The sequence below is a fragment of the Schistocerca nitens genome, chromosome 6 (genome assembly GCF_023898315.1).
Source record: "Schistocerca nitens isolate TAMUIC-IGC-003100 chromosome 6, iqSchNite1.1, whole genome shotgun sequence".
Taxonomy (NCBI): domain Eukaryota; kingdom Metazoa; phylum Arthropoda; class Insecta; order Orthoptera; family Acrididae; genus Schistocerca; species Schistocerca nitens.
Window position 1 is genome coordinate 710,169,621 of NC_064619.1, and position 21,894 is coordinate 710,191,514.

At 43.0% G+C, this 21,894-nt stretch overlaps 1 protein-coding gene across 3 annotated transcripts in view; it reads left to right on the forward strand.

Moving 5' to 3' along the window:
• Positions 1–21,894, forward strand: part of LOC126262435 (dystrophin-like) — a 121,465-nt gene that overhangs the window by 44,992 nt on the left and 54,579 nt on the right. For 2 of the 3 annotated variants that reach the window (XM_049959081.1, XM_049959079.1), the window contains exons 5-9: positions 11,961–12,072; positions 13,247–13,413; positions 13,674–13,795; positions 13,884–14,069; positions 14,166–14,280. In XM_049959081.1, coding sequence (XP_049815038.1) covers positions 11,961–12,072; positions 13,247–13,413; positions 13,674–13,795; positions 13,884–14,069; positions 14,166–14,280 — 702 coding nt within the window. The remainder of the gene's footprint in view (positions 1–11,960; positions 12,073–13,246; positions 13,414–13,673; positions 13,796–13,883; positions 14,070–14,165; positions 14,281–21,894) is intronic. The other variant, XM_049959080.1, reaches the window with a different exon arrangement.

Here is a 21,894-nt window from a genome sequence, read left to right on the forward strand (position 1 = left end):
TATGCAAACCTGAGAGCACTGTGATGAATACCCCAGGTTTGACTAATGCATCCAGTACATAAAAGTCACTGAAAATCACAAGTAGGGACAATAAGCTGTGGTTGATGAAACTAGCCACCTGGTCATGTTGTATCTGTTCCTTATTGTAATCGAAACTTGGTTCCCTGTACAACTTTTACCCTCTAAATTTCCCTCTATTGCAACCATACTCCCACCTGTCAGTACTTGCTTTCTTTTTATTGGGATTAGTATATTCTTCGTGAAGACTAAGGATGTTCTCCATGTCCCATATGTCACACATATGAGGCAGAATAATTTTGTCATGGTTGGTTGTCCTAAGGATCTTTATAATGATGAGGGAATGTCAACTACCCCATGTGCCTTATATTTTGACTTATGTATATCAGTGGTCTGTCACAGTGACCCATAGTATTACTTTCCTTATGTCGTCTCCATCCACTTCCTGCTCCCTTTCCATAATACAGCCATCAAACTTAATCATTTATACAGCCCGTCTGTGTATTTATTCCATCTTTCAGCCTTCTGCTTTTTTGCTTCGTGCTGGATTGCTATTTGAACTCTTCATTTTCTTACAGGCTGCATATCATTTCTCCAAAAATTTGTTAAATTTACCCATAGGGGGCATTTATCTTTTCCACAACCATGCATGGTTCTATTGCTGTATGCTGTATCATGCTACTAGTGCATGTGAGTGTGAATGCACCAAGTGTGGTGTTGCCACATGTGCTTGTTTCAGTTGGCCAGCTGCTGGAGGCCACCTGTGGGAGGCATACACACAGCGCTGTCCCCGTAATGCCATCTGCTGGTGACTCGCACGTATATATGCATGGAGCAGCACTGACTGACACTCTCTCTCTCTCTCTCTCTCTCTCTCTCTCTCTCTCTCTCTCTCTCTCTCTCTCTGCATCACGCACACCAGTGTTCTGTGTCTTGTGGAGTCCAGAGAGGGTTATTGTTCAGAGGTTATCATTAAAGTCATATTTGTGTGACTTGGATCGTTTCTGTGTATTAATTGGTTACTACACAGTTGGCAACGTATTTGGAATGGTTTCGTGTTTGCAATCTTTCAATGTGGTTTCATCAGGCTTATTCATTATGGATGCTGTGCTACTGGCCCAGACTGAACAGCTTACTTCGGCTGTAATCACTTTGTCGGCTTCCATTAACAGATAGGGTGCCATTCCACTGGTTATTCCACCCATTTTTCCTCCATATGATGAGTCAGTCAAGGATTGGGAAGCTTACAAAAAAAAGACTCGGATAGTATTTTTTTGCTTTTGGTGTGACAGACTCAAATTTGTGCAAAGCCTTTGTCCTCTCGTGAGTTCCACCTAAAATTTATCAATTACTGTGTCAGCTTGACCCTTTACAAGAACTGGTTGCTCTTACTTTTGATAAAATGTGGGGTTTGTTGTCCATCTACCATCGCAAATGAATGCATATCATAGCGGTGTGACTTGAATTCTTCTAGTGCCACAAGAAACAAAACCAGTCATACAGGGCCTGGGCGGCAGATTTAGCCATAAGTGTCAGTTCGCTACTGATGCCCATAATAATTCTTATGCAGACTCTAATGTCTTCAAAGCAATCGTCTATCTGCCTCCAGACAAGGAACTGCGCCAGAAGGCTTTACTCTGTGAAAAAAAACCTTTGGCAGAAGCTTTCCAAATAGCACCGTCTTTTGAAGTTTCTCAGGCAGCAGTGATCATATTGAAGCATGGGGTGATGTGGCAGTAGTGTCAGAAGATGTGCCCACTAGCGCAACAGGTAGCTTGCACAAGGAAGCAGCAGTGATGGTGGTAAACAAGTGAGCCAATGCCAAGCTGGCCAAAGCCAGACCAAGCAGCCACAACTACCACTACACCAGTGTCAGCATTCTCCGTTTTCATCTTGTCCTTTCTGTTTTGTCCAGCATTAACATTTGGCATGCCCTAAGCACTGGGTTACTTGTAATGCTTGCTGGAAGAAAAGCTACATCACCTCTGTGTTTTTTTTCTCCTTAGGTTGATCAGGATGTTGATGTGGACATAAACTGTTTGACTCTGATGCTTGTGACTTCTCCCAAGTTGTTTATCAACTTAAGTGCTTTTTGCGAAGTTATTGGGCTAAAGATCGACATAGGTGCTGCAGTGACATTACTGAATTCTGAAACCTGGACAATTTACATCATCTGCTTCTTACAAGTCAGTGGTCTGTTCCATTACATTTTTGGTGGTTGCTGATCCCGGCGTTGAGAACTTGTTTGGAAAGGATGCATTTCAGGCCTTTGGATTTTCTGTCACCAATGCAGCTCACCTTGTTTCCGATTAGGTAGCATTTTACCAATTGGAAACACTGTGTGAGGAGTTTTTGGACTTGTTTTCGGAAGGTATAGGGTGTGTTACAAATTACAGGAGTCGCCCAGAAAGGTCAAGTGGAAGCAGAATTGTACAGACTTTAATCTCTAGGGTGGTGCAACCTGTTATGGCTAGGGAATGGTCATCTCCGCTGGTTGTAGTTCGGAAACTTTCGGGGAAACTTTGCATCTGTGGTGACTTCAGTACTACTGTTACCAGGCAGTCGATCATGGATTCGTAACCTGTACCATGCCAGGAGGAACTGTTGGAGAAAATATCGAGTGCCCAGTACTATTTAAAAATTGATTTGTCTGAAACATATCTGTGGGTTTCTGCAGACTTACTCTCACCGAGTTCTGGTTTTGAATACTTCTTTTGGTCTTCATCAGTATTTGTGCCTTCCTTTTGGTGTGGCTAGTGCTCCCGCTACTTTCCAACGATTTTTAGAGCAATTGTTATGCCTTTTCCCAGTTGCATTAATTATCTGGATGATATTGTCACAGGCCCTTCCACAGGCCGTCAATAGAAAAATTTGCACACTTTATTTTCTGTCTTACAGTCTGCAGACTCATGGTGTAACTCGCAAAATCTCTGTTTTTTAACCTTCTGTTGTTTATCTGGGGTTTGAGATCTCGCAGGATGGGGTTTGTTCTTTTCCAGACCACATCTCCACTGTTACGTCTATGCCTCGCCCCTTGTCCATGAAGGAGCTTCAAGCCTTTCTAGGGCAGATAGCCTACTAACATAAATTCCTGCTGGGGAAGCCAAATTGACCCATCTTGTGCGTGTCTTGTTACGCAAGAAAGTACTCTTTTGCTGGAGCCCGGATTGCGAACATGCATTTTAAATGTTGAAATCCAAACTCTCTTGGCCCCTTGTTTAGCTATGTTCTCTCCAAACCAGCACATGGTTTTGGCATCTGGTGCCTCAGTACGGCCTTGACACTGTCCTAGTATACCGATGTGCCAACGGCTCTGAACAACCTTTTGCTTTTGCCTCTAAATCTCATATTCTGTCCCCACAGTGTTACTCTCAGGTGGAAAAAGAGGTTCTTGCCATAGTCTATGCTCTCAATAAATTTCATATTTTTTTTATATGGCTCCAAGTTTCACCTTATTACTGACCATAAATGCTTGGTTTCATTGTTTAACCCTCTTCCTTGCCTGACAATGCAGCATACCACCTATAACACTGGGCGCTGCTCTTGTCTATCTACAATTACAAAATGGATTTTCGACCTATGTCTAAACATGCTAATGTGGACTCCTTGTCCCACCTTCCTTTGGGTCCTGATCTTGACTTTTATCTTGAAGAATTTCTGTGCTTCCATCTTGATACTGAAATGCAGGCTGCAGTCAAGGGTGTTCCAATTGTGAGTTCGTGCTTAGCAGCTGCCATTGCCACCGATCTGGTTCTTTGCCAGGTGGTTCGGTTTGTTGAACAGGGCTGGCCAGTTAAACCACCAGGTCAGGCTATGGATCCCTTGCACAACTGTTTTTCCTTACAGTATCGTCTCTCTGTTTTTGACGGAGTATACGGAAGACTTTTTTCCCAGGGTAGCCATTCCTGCTGCATTTTGGTGCAGGGTTCTGTCTCTTCTCCATCTTGACAATTCGGGAGTTTCATGCGCTAAACATGTTAGCTAGGTAACATGTTTTTTGGCCAGGGATTGATGGTGACATTGTTCATTTTATTACAGCTTGTGAGCAGTGTACCCAAGAACTGGCAGCTCCCAGAGTGTCTCTGTGCCCTTGACTCACTCCGTGCCAGCCATGGACAACACATTTCTATAGGTTTAGCGGGTCGCTTCTTGAATTCCTCTTCGCTCTTGGTTGTGGATGCATTTCCTCAGCTTCTTTACATTCTCCAGTGTGCGTTGACATTGGCTGAGGTCACAATTCGTTTGCTTTCGAGGTTTTTTCCTATTGAGTGGTTGCCGTGTACCTTAGTTTCTGATGATTGGCCCCAGTTAGCTTCCTGTCATGGCACTCATCATGTCACAGTTCCACCCTTCCACCCTCAACTAAATGGCAAGGCAGAACAACTAGTGCGTACATTCGAGCCCAAATCAAAAAGTTTGTTGTGGTTTCCTCGCCAGACAACACCCTTGTCTGTTTTCCGAGCACCTATCGCTTCTTGCCTGTGGTGGAGGAGAGCCCGGCTGAGTTGCTTCATGGCCGGCAGCCATGGCGGGGGGGGGGGGGGGGGCAGCTGCTTCACGCCGGGATTGCCGGAGCCGGGGTGACGGTTTGGTCACCGGTCCAAGTAGATAACAACCACTGTTGCCCACCATCAGGAACCCTGTCTTTGTAACGTCTGTATGGCTGACGGGCTGGTAACATTTATACCACTCATAATCATCTGTCTCACTCATAACAGATTCACCAATAGCCACAGTCAAACTTTAGAATGTGATGCCGCACTTTATTCTGTTTTTCAAGCAAAATTTAGTGCATATTCTTTGATCCATCTTTTTTTGAAAGTAAAAATGCGCCGAGTACTTAAAAATATGTATGACCTTTTTGACTGTCAACGATAAACTAAATATTCAGCTGAAGATGCAAACATACTTCAGGAACACGTGTACCAACAGCACAATAATTTTTTTTAACTGGGTGTGTGAAGACCTCAAAATTAAAAAATTCCCGTTACTTTTTTGTCACACCTCATATGTCGTGAAATCATTGCAACAGCATCGTGTTGCTGAAATACCTGTTCTTGAACTGAGTGCAGTTTTGTAAACCAGTCACTTTTATTTGCATTTCCAAAGTTCCTGTATATTGATGCAACTGAAAATGCAGTCAAATGAAACAACAAGTTTACTTTTGCCAGTCACTGTTTAAATACATCCACAATGTGTTTTGAAGGTTTAAACCTCCATCATCAGATGGATTTACGTAAGTTAGTATGACGAGTGCGTGTTGTGTTACGATTTTGGGGTAGCTTTTGGCACTGTCTCTAATGGCCACTGGCTCCTTACTCTGTCGTAACACATCACATGTAAACTGTCATATAATCTAAACAAAGATGAGATACCATATTCATTTAGGGAATACAATGTTTACATGCGAAGAGTTACAACAAAGAAAGGAGCCTTTGACCACAGGAGACAGTGTCACAAGCTACCTCAGAATCATAATACAACACACACACGTCATACTAACACATGTAAATCCACTTGATGATGGACATTTCAAATGCATTGTGGATATGAATAAACACTGACTGGTAAAAGTAAACTGGTTGTTTAATTCAGTATCGATAACAGTCACGGTAAAGCCTAACCTAAAATGTTCACATTTAAAATGAAAATGGGGTGCTAAATAATTCCAGTTAATTTCCTATGCTACTTATGATTCGGAGCTTTTCTCAAAACTGTGGTGAAGTTGCACATGTTTTGCTCCAAAACCATGAAAAGTGTTTCTGGGGACAAATGTAGCAATGAAAGGCATTTGAAAAAGTTTGGTGTTCTATACAAAACTGACTTTTGAACTGATGGAGTTTGTCAATGAACACATTAATTTTATCACACACATAAATAATCAGTAGATACTTCTCTTGAGATTTTGTATTATTAATGTAAATAACATGCTATATTGGTGAGGGATGCTTTGTGTATGTAATAGGAAAAGACACAGATGAAATGCAATTTGGTTGCCTGCTGAATAGTCTATACTACAGTGTTGGAACAGCCTGTGCTACAGGGTTTGGGGACATTTTAAGTTGACTGTATTCTGATCCACTGAAGAACAATATGCTAGCTGCAAAAGGCTGAAAGTACAAAATATAATATAGAGGACAGATAATGTCATGAGCATAAACAAAACCAAAAAAGAAACAATAAATTGATAAAAAAAAGTCTAGTCACCAAGGAGTGGCAGGTGAACACACATATAAAAGCTATTACAGTATGCTAGCTTTTGGAGCCAGTGGCTCCTTCTGGCAGTAGGGTTGAAGGGGAAGGAAGAGGGTCGAAGGAAAAGGACTGATGAGTCAGGAAAAGGAGTAGAGTTTGGAAAAGTCACCCAGAACCCTGGGTCAGGGGAGACTTACTGGATTGGATGAGAAGGCAAGACTGACTGTTGGGGGGGGGGGGGGGGGGTCACCGGGCAAGATTTGAGAACCCGAGAGCTTAAAGGTGACATTAGCCTACCTTCCACCTTCAATCTATCAGGTGTTCAAATCTCATCCAGTGCAATCCCCAACAGTCAGTCTTTTCTTCTAATCCCATCTGGTAACTCTCCCCTGACCCAGGGTTCTGGCTGACTTTTCAAAACTGTACCCCTTTTCCTAGATCTCACCAGTCCTTTTCCTTCACCTCTCTTACTTCCCCTTCAACCCTTCCGTCAGAAGAAGGATCCACTGGCTCCAAAAGCTATCGTACCGTAATACCTTCTCACTATATAGCGGAAATGGTCAGTCGCAATAGGCACAACAAAAAGACTCACACAAAGCTTTTGGCCATTAAGACCTTTGCCAACAATAGTCACACATACAGGTGCGTGAGTGCGACACACACACACACACACAGAACTGCAGTCTCGGGCAACCGAAAACACACTGCGAGTAGCAGCACCAGTGCATGATGGGAGTGGTGACTGGGTGGGGGTAAGGAGGAGGCTGAGATGGGGAGGGGGAGGGATAGTATGGTGAGGGTGGCAGACAGTGAAGTGCTGCAGGTTAGACAGAGGGCAGGGGAGGGGAGGGGAGGGGGAAGTAATGGAAAAGGAGGGAAATAAAAAGACAGGGTGTGGTGGTGAAATGACGACTGTGTAGTTCTGGAATGGGAACAGGGAAGAGGCTGGATGGGTGAGGACAGTGACTAACAAAGGTTGCGGCCAGGAGGGTTACAGGAACATAGGATGTATTGAAGGGAAAGTTCCCACCTGCACGATTTAGAAAAGCTGGTGTTGGTGGGAAGAATCCATATGGCACAGGTTGTAAAGCAGTTGTAGAAATGAAGGATATTGTGTTTGGCAGCTTGTTCAGCAACAGGGTGGTCCACTTGTTTCTTGGCCACAGTTTGTCGGTGGCCATTCATGCGGACAGACTGCTTGTTGGTTGTCATGCCTACATAGAAAGCAGCACAGTGGTTGCAGCTTAGCTTGTAGACCACATGGTTGGCTTCACAGGTAGCCCTGCCTTTGATTGGATAGGTGATGTTAGTGACTGGAATGGAGGAGTTGGTGGTGAGAGGATGTATGGGACAAGTCTTGCATTCAGGTCTATTACATAGGTATGAGCCACGAGGTTAGGGATTGGGAGCAGGGGTATATTGTGTAGGTTTGGTGGACGGCGGAATACCACTGTGGGAGGTGTAGGAAGGATAGTGGGCAGGACATTTCTCAATTCAGGGCACAATGAGAGGTAATCGAAACCCTGGTGGAGAATGTAATTCAGTTGCTCCAGTCCTGGGTGGTACTGAATTATGAGGGGAATGCTCCTCTGTGGCTGGACAGTGGGACTTTGAGAGGTGGTGGGAGACTGGAAAGATAAGGCATGCAGATTTATTTTTGTACAAGGTTGGAAGGATAATTACGGTCAGTGAAGGCTTTAGTGAGACCCTTGGTATGTTTTGAGATGGACTGCTTGTCACTGCAGATGCGATGACCACGGGTCGCCAGGCTGCACAGAAGGGAGTTCTTGGTATGGAACGGGTGGTAGGTGTCAAATTGAAGGTATTGCTGGTGGTTAGTAGGTTTGATATGGATGGAGGTACTGATGTAGCCATCTTTGAGGTGGTCGCCAGCATCTAGGAAGGTGGCTTGTTGGATTGAGTAGGGTCAAGTGAAGCAAATGGGGGAGAAGTTGTTAAGGTTCTGGAGGAATGTGGGTAGGGTGTCCTCACCTTCGATTCAGATAGCAAAGATGGCATCAGTGAACCTGAACCAGGTGAGGGGTTTAGGATTTTGGGTTTATAGGAAGTATTCCCCTAGATGGCACATTAATAGGTTGGCTTAGGATGGTGCCATGTGGGTGCCCATAGCTGTAACCCGGATTTGTTTGTAGATAATGCGTGACGGCTTTTCTCCGATTCTAACCCAGTGCTGTTTTCCTTTGTTACCATTTTCTTTTACATCACTGTATTCAATGTCTGTCCTTCTTTCTCTGCTTTCCTGTTTTTCTCTTGTTGCCTTACAAACTGCACTGTGCCTACTAACAAATCTGGGGTACGGCTAGGGGCACCTGCATGGCACCATCCGATGCCAACCTACTCATGGGCCATCTAGAGGAATCCTTCCTAAAAACCCAGAATCCTAAACTCCTCACCTGGTTCAGGTTCATTGATGACATTTTTGCTATCTGGATCGAAGCTGAGGACATCCTAGCCACATTCCTCCAGAACCTCAGCAACCTCTCCCCCATCTGCTTCACCTGCTTCTGCTCAACCCAACAAGCCACCTTCCTAGACATGACCTCCACCTCAAAGATGGCTACTTCAATACGTCCATCCATATCAAACTTACTAACCACCAGCCGTGCTTCCACTTTGACACACGCCACCCATTCAATACTAAGAAGTCCCTTCCATACAGCCTAGCCATTCGTGGTTTTCGCATTTGCAGTGACGAGCAGTCCCTCTCGAAATATACCAAGGGTCTCAGTGGAGCCTTCACAATTCGTAATTATCCTCCCAACCTTGTACAAAAACATATCTCCCATGCCTTATCTTTCCAGTCTTCCACCACCCCTCAAAGTCCCACTGTCTGGCCACATAGGAGCATTCCCCTCATAACTCAGTACCATCCAGGACTGGAGCAACTGAATTACGTTCTCCACCAGGGTTTCGATTACCTCTCATCATACCCTGATATGAAAAATGTACTGCCCACTATCCTTCCCATCCGTCCCACAGTAGTATTCTGCCATCCACCGAACCTACACAATATACTTGTCCATCCTTACACAACCCCTGCTCACAATCCCTTACCTCATGGCTCATACCCCTGCAATAGACGTAGATGCAAGACCTGTCCCATACATCCTCCCAACACCACCTACTCCAATCCAGTCACTAACATCATCTATTCCACCAAAGGCAGGACTACCTGTGAAGCCAATCATGTGGTCCACAAACTAAGCTGCAACCACTGTGCTGCATTCTATGTAGGCATGACAGCCAACAAGCTGTCTGTCCACATGAATGGCCACCAACTAACTGTGGCCAAAAAGCAAGTTGACCATCCTCTTGCTGAACGTGCTGCCAGACATGATATCCTTCATTTCTACGACTGCTTCACAGACTGTGCCATATGGCTCCTTCCCACCAACACCAGCTTTTCTAAATTGTGCAGATGGGAACTTTCACTGCAATACATCCTATGTTCCTGTAACCCTCCTGGCCTCAACCTTAGTTACTCACTGTCCTGACCCATTCAGACCCTTCCCTGTTCGTATTCCAGAGTTACACAGCTACCACCACACCCAGTCTTTTAATTTCTCTCCTTTTTCACTACTTCCTCCCCCATCCCCACCTCTCCGCTGCCCTCCCTCTAACCTGCAGCACTTCGCTGTCCGCTATCCCCCACCATAATATCCCTCCCCGTCCCAGCCTCTTCCTTACCCCCCCCTCTCCCCCAGTTGCCACTCCCATCATGTAGTGGTGCTGCTGCTCGCAGTGTGCTTTCAGTTGCCTGAGACTATGTGTGTGTGTGTGTGTGTGTGTGTGTGTTTTTTGTTTTTTGTTGACGAAGGCCTTAATGGCCGAAAGCTTTAATTGTGATAGTCTTTTTGTTGTGCCTATCTGCGACTCAGCATCTCTGCTAACATGGCGAGTAACAACTTCCCTTCTCATAATATTGTTACATCCCATTCTGGATTTTCCATTGTTTGATTGTACTGTAATACCTTTTGTGTGTGCATTCTCCTACCACCACTTGGTTAAGTAGATTTTTTATTTGCCCAACTACATTGTATTTCAAAAATTGATTATTTTTGAGAAAAAATAAATAGCTGTATTTATTACATACCTGTATGCAGACTTAGGAGAGCTATGTGTTTTTGGTACCCATTGTAAATAGTTGACAAACAAGGATGAAGGTCCTTGCAGCAGGTGATATCAGTATAAGTATGAGACAGCTATTGTAGGTCCTCCTCCACTTTTGTTGTTCAAGAACTATGGCAGTAGATTTACTTGTCTATATGAGAATAATAATGGCATTGTCAACTTTGATGAGACATTGTGGGAGACAGATGTCATCCAATTGAGAGTAGTTTATACATATCCAGAATGCCGGGTCTAGAGAGACCTCATTTTAAGGACCTGTTGCCCCATTATTTTTATTTTGACCTGAGCCCATGAGCGATTCTTCCTGTTGAATAACTGTTTTCACAATTTTCTTCAGCCTCTTCCCTATCTTTCCTCATAAAGGATCCTCTACTAATAGAAGATGACATTTTTTGTAACACTGTAAGTGTGTTTCTGCTGTTGCTGCTTAATAAATACTTGTAATATAATTGGGTAGATAAATAATGTACTCACAAAGCAGCGGCAGAACACGTATGTAAAAGAAGTCAGACCTGTGGTTCTGGGTGATGTTTTCAAAATCTACCCCTTTTCCTAGACATGTCCAGTCTTTTTCCTTCACCATTCTTCCTTTCTCTTCAACCGTTCTGCTGGAAGAAGGAGCCTCTGCCTCTGAAAGCTTGAATGATTATAATATTCTTTTATGTGTGTGCTCTGCCACTGGTTGGTGAGTAGATTTTTTTATCCATACAATTACATTACATTGTCAGAAATTGATCATTTTCTTAGTAAATACTTGATACTTGAAAAGAGTATTGTGGCACAAAATGCCAAATCTTCTACCATCCAAATTTCTTGTGAGTCAGGAGCATTTACTTCATCAACAAAGGATAATTGATTTCACTGATATGTTAATTAATGAAAGTGTATTGCGTGAATGACTGCAGTAAATATTTGTTTCAGTACTCTTGGTCTGACTGCTCATTTCCTTGTCCAAGGAGGAATACAGATAGAATATTGGAATTCATGTCAAGTGATGACTACCACTAGTTGATACAGTCTCCAGGCAGAACATGATCTCAGTTGCTGAGAAACTAGTGCTGCAGCAACACAAAGTGTTTTGTGTTTTTCAGTTCTCCAACACAGACTCTGTATTTACAGTATGGGAGGAGTTTCAAAAATTATTATTCCATTTTTTACAAAACACAGTATACTCTGAACAGCCACAGCTGTGGAAATATCTGAGGATGCAGCTATAAGTTATGAAACTGGTTGCTTCAGTAAAGGATGATTAAACAGCTATTGCAGTTCTTCATTTATCAAGATGGACTCCTGTTTTAAAATATTCACTGATCTTCTATTAACAGTGGCCATTAATAATTGGCGTAAGTAGTTTCTAGATAGTTTCTAGAAGCAGATGCTTTAATCCACGGGAAAGTTCATTGTTACCTCAAATTTCAGATCAGCCACAAATAATGTACCCTTTGGTGAATGGAAAAGAATTCTGTTACTAAGAAATATGTAGTTAGTAAGACTGCGTCATGAATCCATTCCAGTTATTTCCATTATTCTGGAAATTATATATGTATATTATTTTTGCTAATAATTTACGTATGATCAATCATTTTTCTTTATAGTGCCAAGGAAGTTTAGGGTTGACTGAGGATTCCTTTATGGAATGGCTGCTATGTGAGCCACAGATACTCATGTGGCATTCTGTGTTATATCGTATGCAATCAGCTGAATTAGGTGAGCTTAACATTTTATTTACATTTCCACTTAATTTCAGTTTAACTTGTGACAAATGTTCACTGCAACAAATACTCTACTTACAAGTAAAGATGTGTCATCTATAATTGTCTTTTGCTGATGGTATTAGAAACTAGTACACAGCCTCAATCGTCATGGTGACCATGTTGGGAAACAGGCTATAGATGTATTTCTCTGCTGTAATTGAACTCTTGTTGTTTGTATTCATAAATATTTTGCCAAACAAGTGTATATTGAAAGTGTTCAAACAATAGCAGTTGTTAGAGATAAATCAGGGTTAGGTCAGCCAGAAGCAGATGCAACCAAAGAGAACTGAGTGTAGTTCTCACTAGTACAGTTGTCATAGAACTTATTGGTGCTCTCTTTGAATATATACAACACATTGGTTTAAGGAGCAGTATTGTTATTGCTTCATTTGTTTCTGAACTATCCTGCATGAGTTTTCTGCTATTTTCTGAAGTTACACAGGCAAGACTGAAAGATTGTCCTGTATCTGTAGTATATTTTGTTCATATATCATATTAAAATGATAAAGGCTTATCTGTGCATAATAAATGTTGTGTCTTCTGATCACTTAAATATTTTGACTGGTGTAGCACATGAGAAAACTGATACAAGTCAAGACAGAAGCTGATGATATTGCAAGGGAGGGATACATTTTTTTGTTAAATTTTATTTTCATCGATGGGAAAATAAACAAGAACAGATGAAGCAGAAATGTTCTGTACTGAGCCGCGCGGGATTAGCCGAGCCGTCTAGGGCGCTGCAGTCATGGACTGTGCGGCTGGCCCCGGCGGAGGTTCGAGTCCTCCCTCGGGCATGGGTGTGTGTGTTTGTCCTTAGGATAATTTAGGTTAAGTAATATGTAAGCTTAGGGACTGATGACCTTAGCAGTTAAGTCCCATAAGATTTCACACACATTTGAACATTTTTTTGTTCTGTACTGAAAAATATACATGTCTATCCATAATGTATATACACACACCATATGATGAGCAGAAGTAAAAAAGCAGCTGGACGAAAACATGCTTATCTTTTTGTTGATTAGTGCTGAAGACTCAGTAATTATTAATTCCTATTGTCCAATGTTTGAATTTAACTTATTATTTTAATTGTGTTACTATCTTCACACATACCTTTCCTTTTTCCCCAGTTTGCCATTACGTCCGTTGTGATGTCTGCAAAGTCTATCCAATAACTGGACTTCGATACACCTGCTTGCATTGTTTCAGCTACAATCAATGTCAAGCGTGTTTTTTTACAGGGAAAGTTAGTAAGAATCATAAGCTGAAACACCCAATACAGGAATACTGCTGTCAGGTAAGATACAGTGGTCCAAGCAAGGGAACAATTTAGTCCCCCCAAGAAAATTGTTCAGATTGTCACCAAATTAACATGTTTATTCTGCAGGAAACTTCCTGCCTTATTGTTGTTGCAGTTATTGGTTTTAAATTGATCTCAATGAATCTGTTGTGTCTTTGTTGTAGAAATTATGTAGAGTCCATTACTTGTATGCCAGAGGCATTTTGAACAGTTATTATCACTGATGGTAGGATTTGTAATTTTTTCCCCCCTATTAGATAACTCCAAAAGAGGCAGCTACTGCCTTTCTAAAAATGCTGAGAAACCGGATTCACAAGGGTTCATCAAAATATTTAACTAATGAGTCTTCTGAATCTGTTAGCTCAGACATGCAGGCTAGGTAAGTATGGAGCTGGCCATTAATGATATAATCCACAAAGTTCATAATTTTAAGATCACAGTTTATTATATTAGTGTCATATTTCCAGTAGTAATTTGAAGAATGGTACAATAACAAGATTCCATCACAGCTATTCTAGAGCTGGAAATTCAGTCTATGTCCTTGATGACATTAATTTGTCTAGACAGACATTCAGTAGCTCAAGATTTATGCAGCAACTGCATCCCCAAAAGGAGCTACAGAATATTATACAGAATCTTGAAGAGCAAGAAAGGTTTGTCAATTCAACTTATAGATGTGTAATGATATGGAATCATAATTCTCGTGATATTTGAGTAATCTAAATAAATGACACCATTCTTTTTTGCAGGAAAATGGAGAGAGAGAAGGAGAAAAAAATGTATAACCAAAAGGAATTCACAACATGTCTACAAGAGCATCAAATGTGGCTTAATTCGCAGATATACAGGCTCAAAATTCTAATGGTTTGTTAATTAAAATTAATCTACAGAGGACGATACTACATATTTTAAATCTTCATAATATAAATGCCTTATGATTATTGTAAACATGAAACATTAATTTAAAAATAGCCATTTGCTTCATATTGAGCAGAAATTAACATATAGTGCATATAAAACTGTTGAATAAATATAAAATCATTAATTACAAATACTCAATATCTCTTTCACTGTAGTTGGGACAGAAAGGATATTATTATTATTATTTTAACCATATAGTGGATATGTTGAGTCACAGAGAGGCACAACAAAAAGACTACTAAACATGTAAGCTTATGTCTAGAAGGCCTTCTTCTAAAACAGACAACATTCATACTCACATCCATGTAAAAGCAGCTCACACACATATGACCACTGCTCTGGCCACCAGGGCCAGACTGCAAGCAACTGCACGTAATGGGAGAATCAATCTAGATGGTGGGGGCAGCTGGGGTGGAAGAGGGAGGGAGAGCTGGGTATGGGTTGGGGACAGTAAAATGCTGTTTGTGAGAGTGGCAGGGATGAATTGGAGAGTGAGTAGGGCAGCAAGATGCAGTCAGGAGATTGGACAGTAGGGGCAGGGGTGTGGGGAGGGGCGGTGGGGGTGGAAAAGGATGGTAGTAATTGGAGTGACGAATGACAGCTAGCTCTAAATGTGGAAAAAATATAAGCTGATGCTGATGAGTAGGAAGAACAAACCTGTAATATATGGCTACATTATTGCTAGTGTCCTGATTGACACAGTCACATTGTTTAAATATCTGTGTGTAATGTTGCAGAGCGATAAGAAATGGAATGTGCGTGTGAGAACTGTAGTAGGGAAGGCGAATGGTCAATTTCTTTTTATCAGGAGAATTTTAGGAAAGAGTGGTCCACTTGTAAAGGAGACCGCATATAGTGCACTAGTGTGACCTATTCTTGAGTGCTGCTCAAGTGTTTGATACCCCTGCCAAATCAGATTGAAGCAGTTCAGAGGTGGTCTGCTAGATTTGTACCAGTAGATTCGAACAGCACTTAAGTGTTATGGAGGTGCTTCAGGAACTCAAATGGGACCCGCTGGAGGGAAGACGACATTATTTTCGAAAAACACTATTGAGAAAATATAGAGAACCAGCAGTTGAAGCTGACTGCCAAATGATTCTACTGCCATCAACATACAGTGCGTGTAAGGACTGTGAAGACAAGATATGAGAAATTGGAACTTGTATGGAGGTGCATAGACAGTTGTTTATCCCTTCTTCTGTTTGGGAGTGGGACAGGAAAGGAAATGACTAGTAGTGATAGAGGGTACCCTCTGACATGCACCATACAGTGGCTTATGGAGTATCTATGTAGATGTAGATGAAGTAAAAAGACCGTGGATGTGCTTGTGGAATAGAAGGCTGTGGAGTGGAACAGGGAATGGGATAGGTGGGTGGAGGACAGTGACTAACGAAGGCTGAGACCCCGAGGGTTATGAGAACATCGGATGTATTGCAGAGAGAGTTTCTACCTGCACAACACTGCTAGTGTTGGTAGGAAGGGACCAAATGGCAAAGACTGTGAAGCAGTCATTAAAATGGAGAATATTGTGTTGGATAGTATGCTCAACAACTGTGTGGTCCAACTGTTTCTTGGCCACAGTTTGTCGGTGGCCGTTCATGCAGACAAACAGCTTTTTGGTTATCATGCCCACGTAGAATGAAACACAGTGGTTGCAGGTTAGCTTGTAGATCACATGACAGGTTTCACAGGTAGCACTGTCTTTGATATAATAGGTGATGCTTTTGGCTGGGCTGGAGTAGGTGTTGATGGGAGGATGTATGGGACAGGTCTCACATCTAAGTTTGTTACAGGGATATGAGCTGAGAGACAAGGAGTTGGGAGCAGAGTTTTTTGTAGGGATGGATGAGGATACTGTGTAGGTTTAGTGGGCGGCAGAATACCTCGGTGGTGGGGGTGAGGAGGATAGTGGGTAGGACACTCCTCATTTCAGGACACAATGAGAGCTAGTTGAAACCTTGGTGGGAAATGTGATTCAGTTGCTCCAGTCCTCGGTGGTACTGTGTCACAAAGGGAATACTCGTCTGTGGCTGGATGGTGGGACTTTTGGAGATGGTGGGTGACAAGAGATCCACAGATCTGTCTCTGTACAAACTTAGGAAGGTAATTATGGTCTGTGAAGACCACAGTGACCCCTTGGTATATTTCAAGAAGGACTGCTTGTCACTGCAAATGTGATGGCTTGTCTGTATGGAAGGGGATGGAATGGGTGGCAGCTGTCAAAGTGGAGGTATTGCTGGTGGTTGGTAGGTTTGATTGCATGGAGGTTGTGATGTAGCTATCTTTGAGGTCAAGGCCAACATCAAGGAAGGTGGTTTGTTTGGTTGAGGAGCACCAGGAGAAACAAATGGGGGAGAAGATGTTGAGGATTTGGAGGAATGTGGATAGGGTGTCCTCACCCTCAATCCCGATCATGAATATGTTGTCAGTGAATCTTAACATGAGTAGGGGTTTGGGATTGTGGGTGAGTGGGAAGAATTCCTCTAGATGGCCCATTAATAGGTTGGCATAGGCTAGTACAATGCGAGTGGGTCCCCATTGCTATACCCCAGATTTGTTTGTAGGTGATGCCTTCAAAGCAGAAGTAACTGTAGGTTAGGACATAGTTGGTCATGGTGACCAGTAAGGAGGCTGTAGATTTGGAATCTATAGTGCGTTGGGAAAGATAGTATTCACTAGCGGCTAGGCCATGAGGATTAGGGATGTTCATATTAAGGAATGAGGCATCAATAGTGATGAGCAAGGCACCGTGCGGTACAGGAACAGGAGACATGGAGAGTCAGTGTAGGAAATGGTTGGTATTTTTTATATAGCAGCGTAGGTTACTGGTGATAGGTAGAAGGTGTTGGTCTACAAGAGCAGAGATTATCTGTGGCGGCACAGTAACTGGTCACAATGGGGTGTCCTGTGTAGTTGGGTTTATGCACTTTAGGAAGCATGTAGAAGGTAGGAGGGTGGGGAGTGGTATGGGTGGGGAGAGAGGTAGACTCGGGGAGAGGTTCTCCGATGGGTCTAAGGATTTGGGAAGAGCCTTGAGATCCTGCTGGATTTCGGAAATGGGGTCAGTGTGGCAGGGTTTGAAGGTGGATGAGCCTAAAAGCTGGTGGAGAACTTCTTCCAGGTAATCCTTGCAGTTCAAAATGACAGTGGTGGAGTCTTTATCAGCAAGTAGGATAATAAAGTGAGGATCAAATTGTAGGTGGTGGATTGTTGTTCTTGTATGTAGTGTGTTTTGGAAGAAAGCCTTCTGGCTGAAAGCTTACGTGTGTAGTAGTCTTACTGTTGTGCCTGTCTGTGACTCGACATCTTTACTATATGGTGAGTAGCAATCTATCCTTCTAATAATATTGTCATTATTCCATCCTGGATTTTCCATTATTTGATTTTGCTTTTCTTCCATTCTGTAACACAGTGCTGTTTTCCTTTGTTACTAGTTTGTAATGCTACTATACTCAGTGACCAACCTTTTCTTTCCCTTCTTTCTTGTGTTCTACATGTCACCTACATGGGGAATGATGGTGAGACAATGTTCGAGGTTAAGAGATTCTGGGAAGTTAACAGGAGTTGATTTGGGGTCAGAGTGAACTGGGTCAGGCAGGATTCAATATTGGTTCCTGAGTGTGATTGGTAGGGTTGGTGGCCAAAAAGTTTTTCCACTGTAGGGGCAAGGAAAAGGAGAAAAGGTCATTAACAAGTCCAGCATGATTGAATTTGCGAGTAGCGTAAAAGGTCAGGCCTTTGGAAAGGATTGACACTTCTGTGGGGCTAAAGCTTTTAGAGAAAAGGTTCATGACTGTGTTTCTGGTCTGTTTAGGCCCTTGATTCTGTATGGTGGTGGGAGGAAGTTTTTGAGTAAAGCATAAATGTAGGAGGTCTGTGAGGCAGGGTTTGTCAGCAGTGAGGGGATGTGGGGGAGATTTGGAGGCTGTTGTAGAGGTGGCGGATAGTGGTGGTCCAAGGCAGGAGTAGGAACAGGGTGGAGAGTTTTTTGAAGTTTCATTGTGCATCTTGTTTTAGTTCCCGAAGGGCATGGGTTTCTGTGTGTGAGATGGGATCCAAGAATTTGGGATTGCACAGCAGGAGAATTTTGTGGGTAGAGAGGAGATACTGTAAGGAGGGAATGGCTTTTCACGACTGTGTTGGTGAGGGTGAAGGACTGGCAGAATCTGAACAGATGGTGGTCATTGTGGAAGGAGGGTTTGCAGCCAGAGATGGGTAATTAGATGGTAAATCTATTTGGGGGGATTCCATGAGCCAAGCAACAATGCAGGAACACTATGTGGGATATGGTTCTGGCTAGGGATAAGGAAACTTTTTGTATTGACACAGATTAAAGGAGCTAGAATCCATTGTGCAAGAAAAAAATACATAAATAATGTAGAAATAATTCTTGTGAGGAATTTTTTTAAATTTTCAAAAATACACGAAAATACATGGAAAAAAATCACAAATAGGATGGCGTGGATGAAGTATGGGGAAACAAGATGAAACCTGAGGAAGTGGGACAATATGGAAAGGCGAAAACGCACTGAAATCGACATGAAAAAACATGAAATCGAAGTTAAAAATAAGTAAAAAGTTTGTAATGTGGGTTACCAGTCCATAGATGAATATGTATGAAAAAGGAGGAAAGCAGATGTGTCAGGTCAGGCCAAATAAGTATGTGTGGACTGCAATGAGAAAGGGGGCTTGGATAGGGGTTGGTAGGATGAGGTACAAGTTCGTGTGGCATGGGGGAACAGAAAATAACATGCAAAAACTTGTGAGAGTTATGCAGGGAGAGTGACCAATTTGAAGGTCTAGCATTAATGATAATGGCAAGAGTAATGTGGGTCATGAGATGTTGCACCAACAATCAGCACCAACTTGTACCATGTGTTGTGCGCAGACAAGTCAGTTGGTACAGTATGGTTCGTAACTAAGGGCATGCAGAGCACTTTGGAAGGTGACATGTGGAACACAGGAAAGCAGAGAAAGAAAAGGAGGGGCACTGAGTATGGTAGCATTAAAAGATAGTAACAAAGGAAACCAGCATTGGGTTATAGGATGGAAGAAAAGCTTTTAAGCAAAATCAAACAATGGAAAAGCCAGAATGGAATAATGACAATATTCTGAAAAGGATAGATTGCTACTCACCATACAACAGAGATGTGAGTCACAGACAGGCACAACAAAATGATACTAAATGCGTAAGCTTTCAGCCAGGCCTTCCAAAACAGCCTACATACAAGAACAGCAATCCACCACCAAAAATCTAATCTCAACCTTATTATCCTACCTGCTGGCAAAGGCTCCACCACTGTTGTCTTGAACTGCAGGGATTACCTGACAGAAGGACTCCACCAGCTATTAGGCTCATCCACCTTCAAACCCTACCACAGTGACAGTTTCAGAAATCCAGCGGGATCTCCAGTCTCTCCCCAAATCCTTAAACCCATCCCAGAACCTCTCCCCAGACTCAACCTCTCTCCTCACCCCTACCACTTCCCGCACTTCTATGTGCTTCCTAAAGTGCAGAAACCCAACTAAACAGGACACCCCAATGTTGCCAGTTACTGCGCCCCCACAGAGAATCTCTACTCTTGTAGACCAACACCTGCTACCTATCACCAGTAATCTACACTGATATATAAAAAATACCAACCATTTCCTCCACAGACTCTCCACGGTACCTGTTCCTTTACTGCACAGTGCCTTGCACATCACTATTGATGCCACATCCCTTAATATGATCATCCCTAATCCTCATAGCCTAGCTGTTGCTGAATACTATCTTTCCCAATGCACTACAGATTCCAAATCTACAGCCTCCTTCCTGGTCGCCATGATCAACTATGTCCTCACCTACAGTTACTTCTGCTTTGAAGGCATCATCTACAAACAAATCTGGGGTATGGCAATGGAGACCCATCTGCATTGTGCTAGCCTATACCAACCTATTTATGGGCCATCTAGAGGAATCCTTCCCAATAACCCACAATCCAAAACCCCTAATCATGTTCAGATTTACTCATGACATATTCATGATCTGGATTGAGGGTGAGAACATCCTATACACATTCCTCCAAAACCTCAACACCTTCTCCCGGTCCTCCTCAACCCAAGAAGCCACCTTCCTCAATGTTGATCTTGACCTCAGAGATGGCTACATCACAACCTCCATGCAATCAAACCAGCAATACCTCCACTTTGACAGCTGCCACCCATTTCATACCCTTCCATACATCCTAGCCACCCATAGCCATCACATCTGCAGTGACAAGCCGTCCCTCTTGAAATATGGTCTTCACAGACCATAATTACCTTCCTAACTTTGTACAGAAACAGATCTCCTGTGGCTTATCTCTCGTCACCCACCATCTCCCAAAGTCCCACCATCTAGCCACAGAGGAGTATTCCCTTTGTGACTCATTACCACCCAGGACTGGAGCAACTGAATCACATTTCCCACCAGGGTTTCGACTACATCTCACCGTGCCCTGAAATTAGGAGTGTGCTACCCACTATCCTCCTCACACCTCCCACAGCAGTATTCCACCGCCCACTAAACCTACACAGTATCCTCATCCTCATCCTATACAACCGCTGCTCCCAACTCCTTGCCTCACATCTCATATCCCTGTAATAGACCTAAATGCAAGACCTGTCCCATACATCCTCCCACTGCCGCCTACTCCAGTGGGGTCATAAGAATCACCTATCCCATTAAAGGCAGTGCTACCTGTGAAACCAATCATGTGATCTACAAGTTAAGCTGCAACTACTGCGCTTCATTCTGCATGGGCATGCCAACCAACAAGCTGTCTGTCCACATGAATGGCCACCAACGAACAACAAACTGTGGCCAAGAAACAGCTGGCCCACCCAGTTGCTGAGCACACTGCCCAACACAACATTCTTTGTTTTAATGACTGCTTCACAGCCTGTACCATATGGATCCTTCCTACCAACACCATCTTTTCTGAACTGTGCAGGTGGGATCTCTCCCTGCAATATATCCTACTTTCTCGTAACCCTCCCGCCCCCAATCTTCGTTAGTCATTGTCCTTCATCCACCTATCCCCTTCTCTGTTCCTACTCCACAACCTTCTATTCCACAAGTGCACCCACAGTCTTTTTACTTCCCTCCGTTTCCGTCCCCCACCTCCACTATCTAAGATCCCGACTCCACTTAGGTGCCCTACGCTCTTTCCACCTTCTCCCTGTATGCTTCCACAAAGAGCACTTTATTGTGTCCCACCTGTACCCTGCTCTTCCTTCCCTTCCCCAATGCTGCTACCCCCACCACTCAGACTGCTTCTCCCATCATGCACAGTTGCTTGTAGTCTGGCTCCGGCAGCCAGAGACAGTGGTCATGTCTTTGTGAGCTGCTTTTGCGTGAATGTGTGTTTGTATGTATGTTGTCTATTTTGGAAGAAGGTTTTCTGGTCGAAAGCCTGTGTTTAGTAGTCTTTTAATTTTGCCTGTCTGCGACCAAACCAAAAACTACTTCCACAATGTTGTTTTACCTTGAATCTACCTCAACAATAAAAAAACCTGTAATGTGGATTTGTTCTA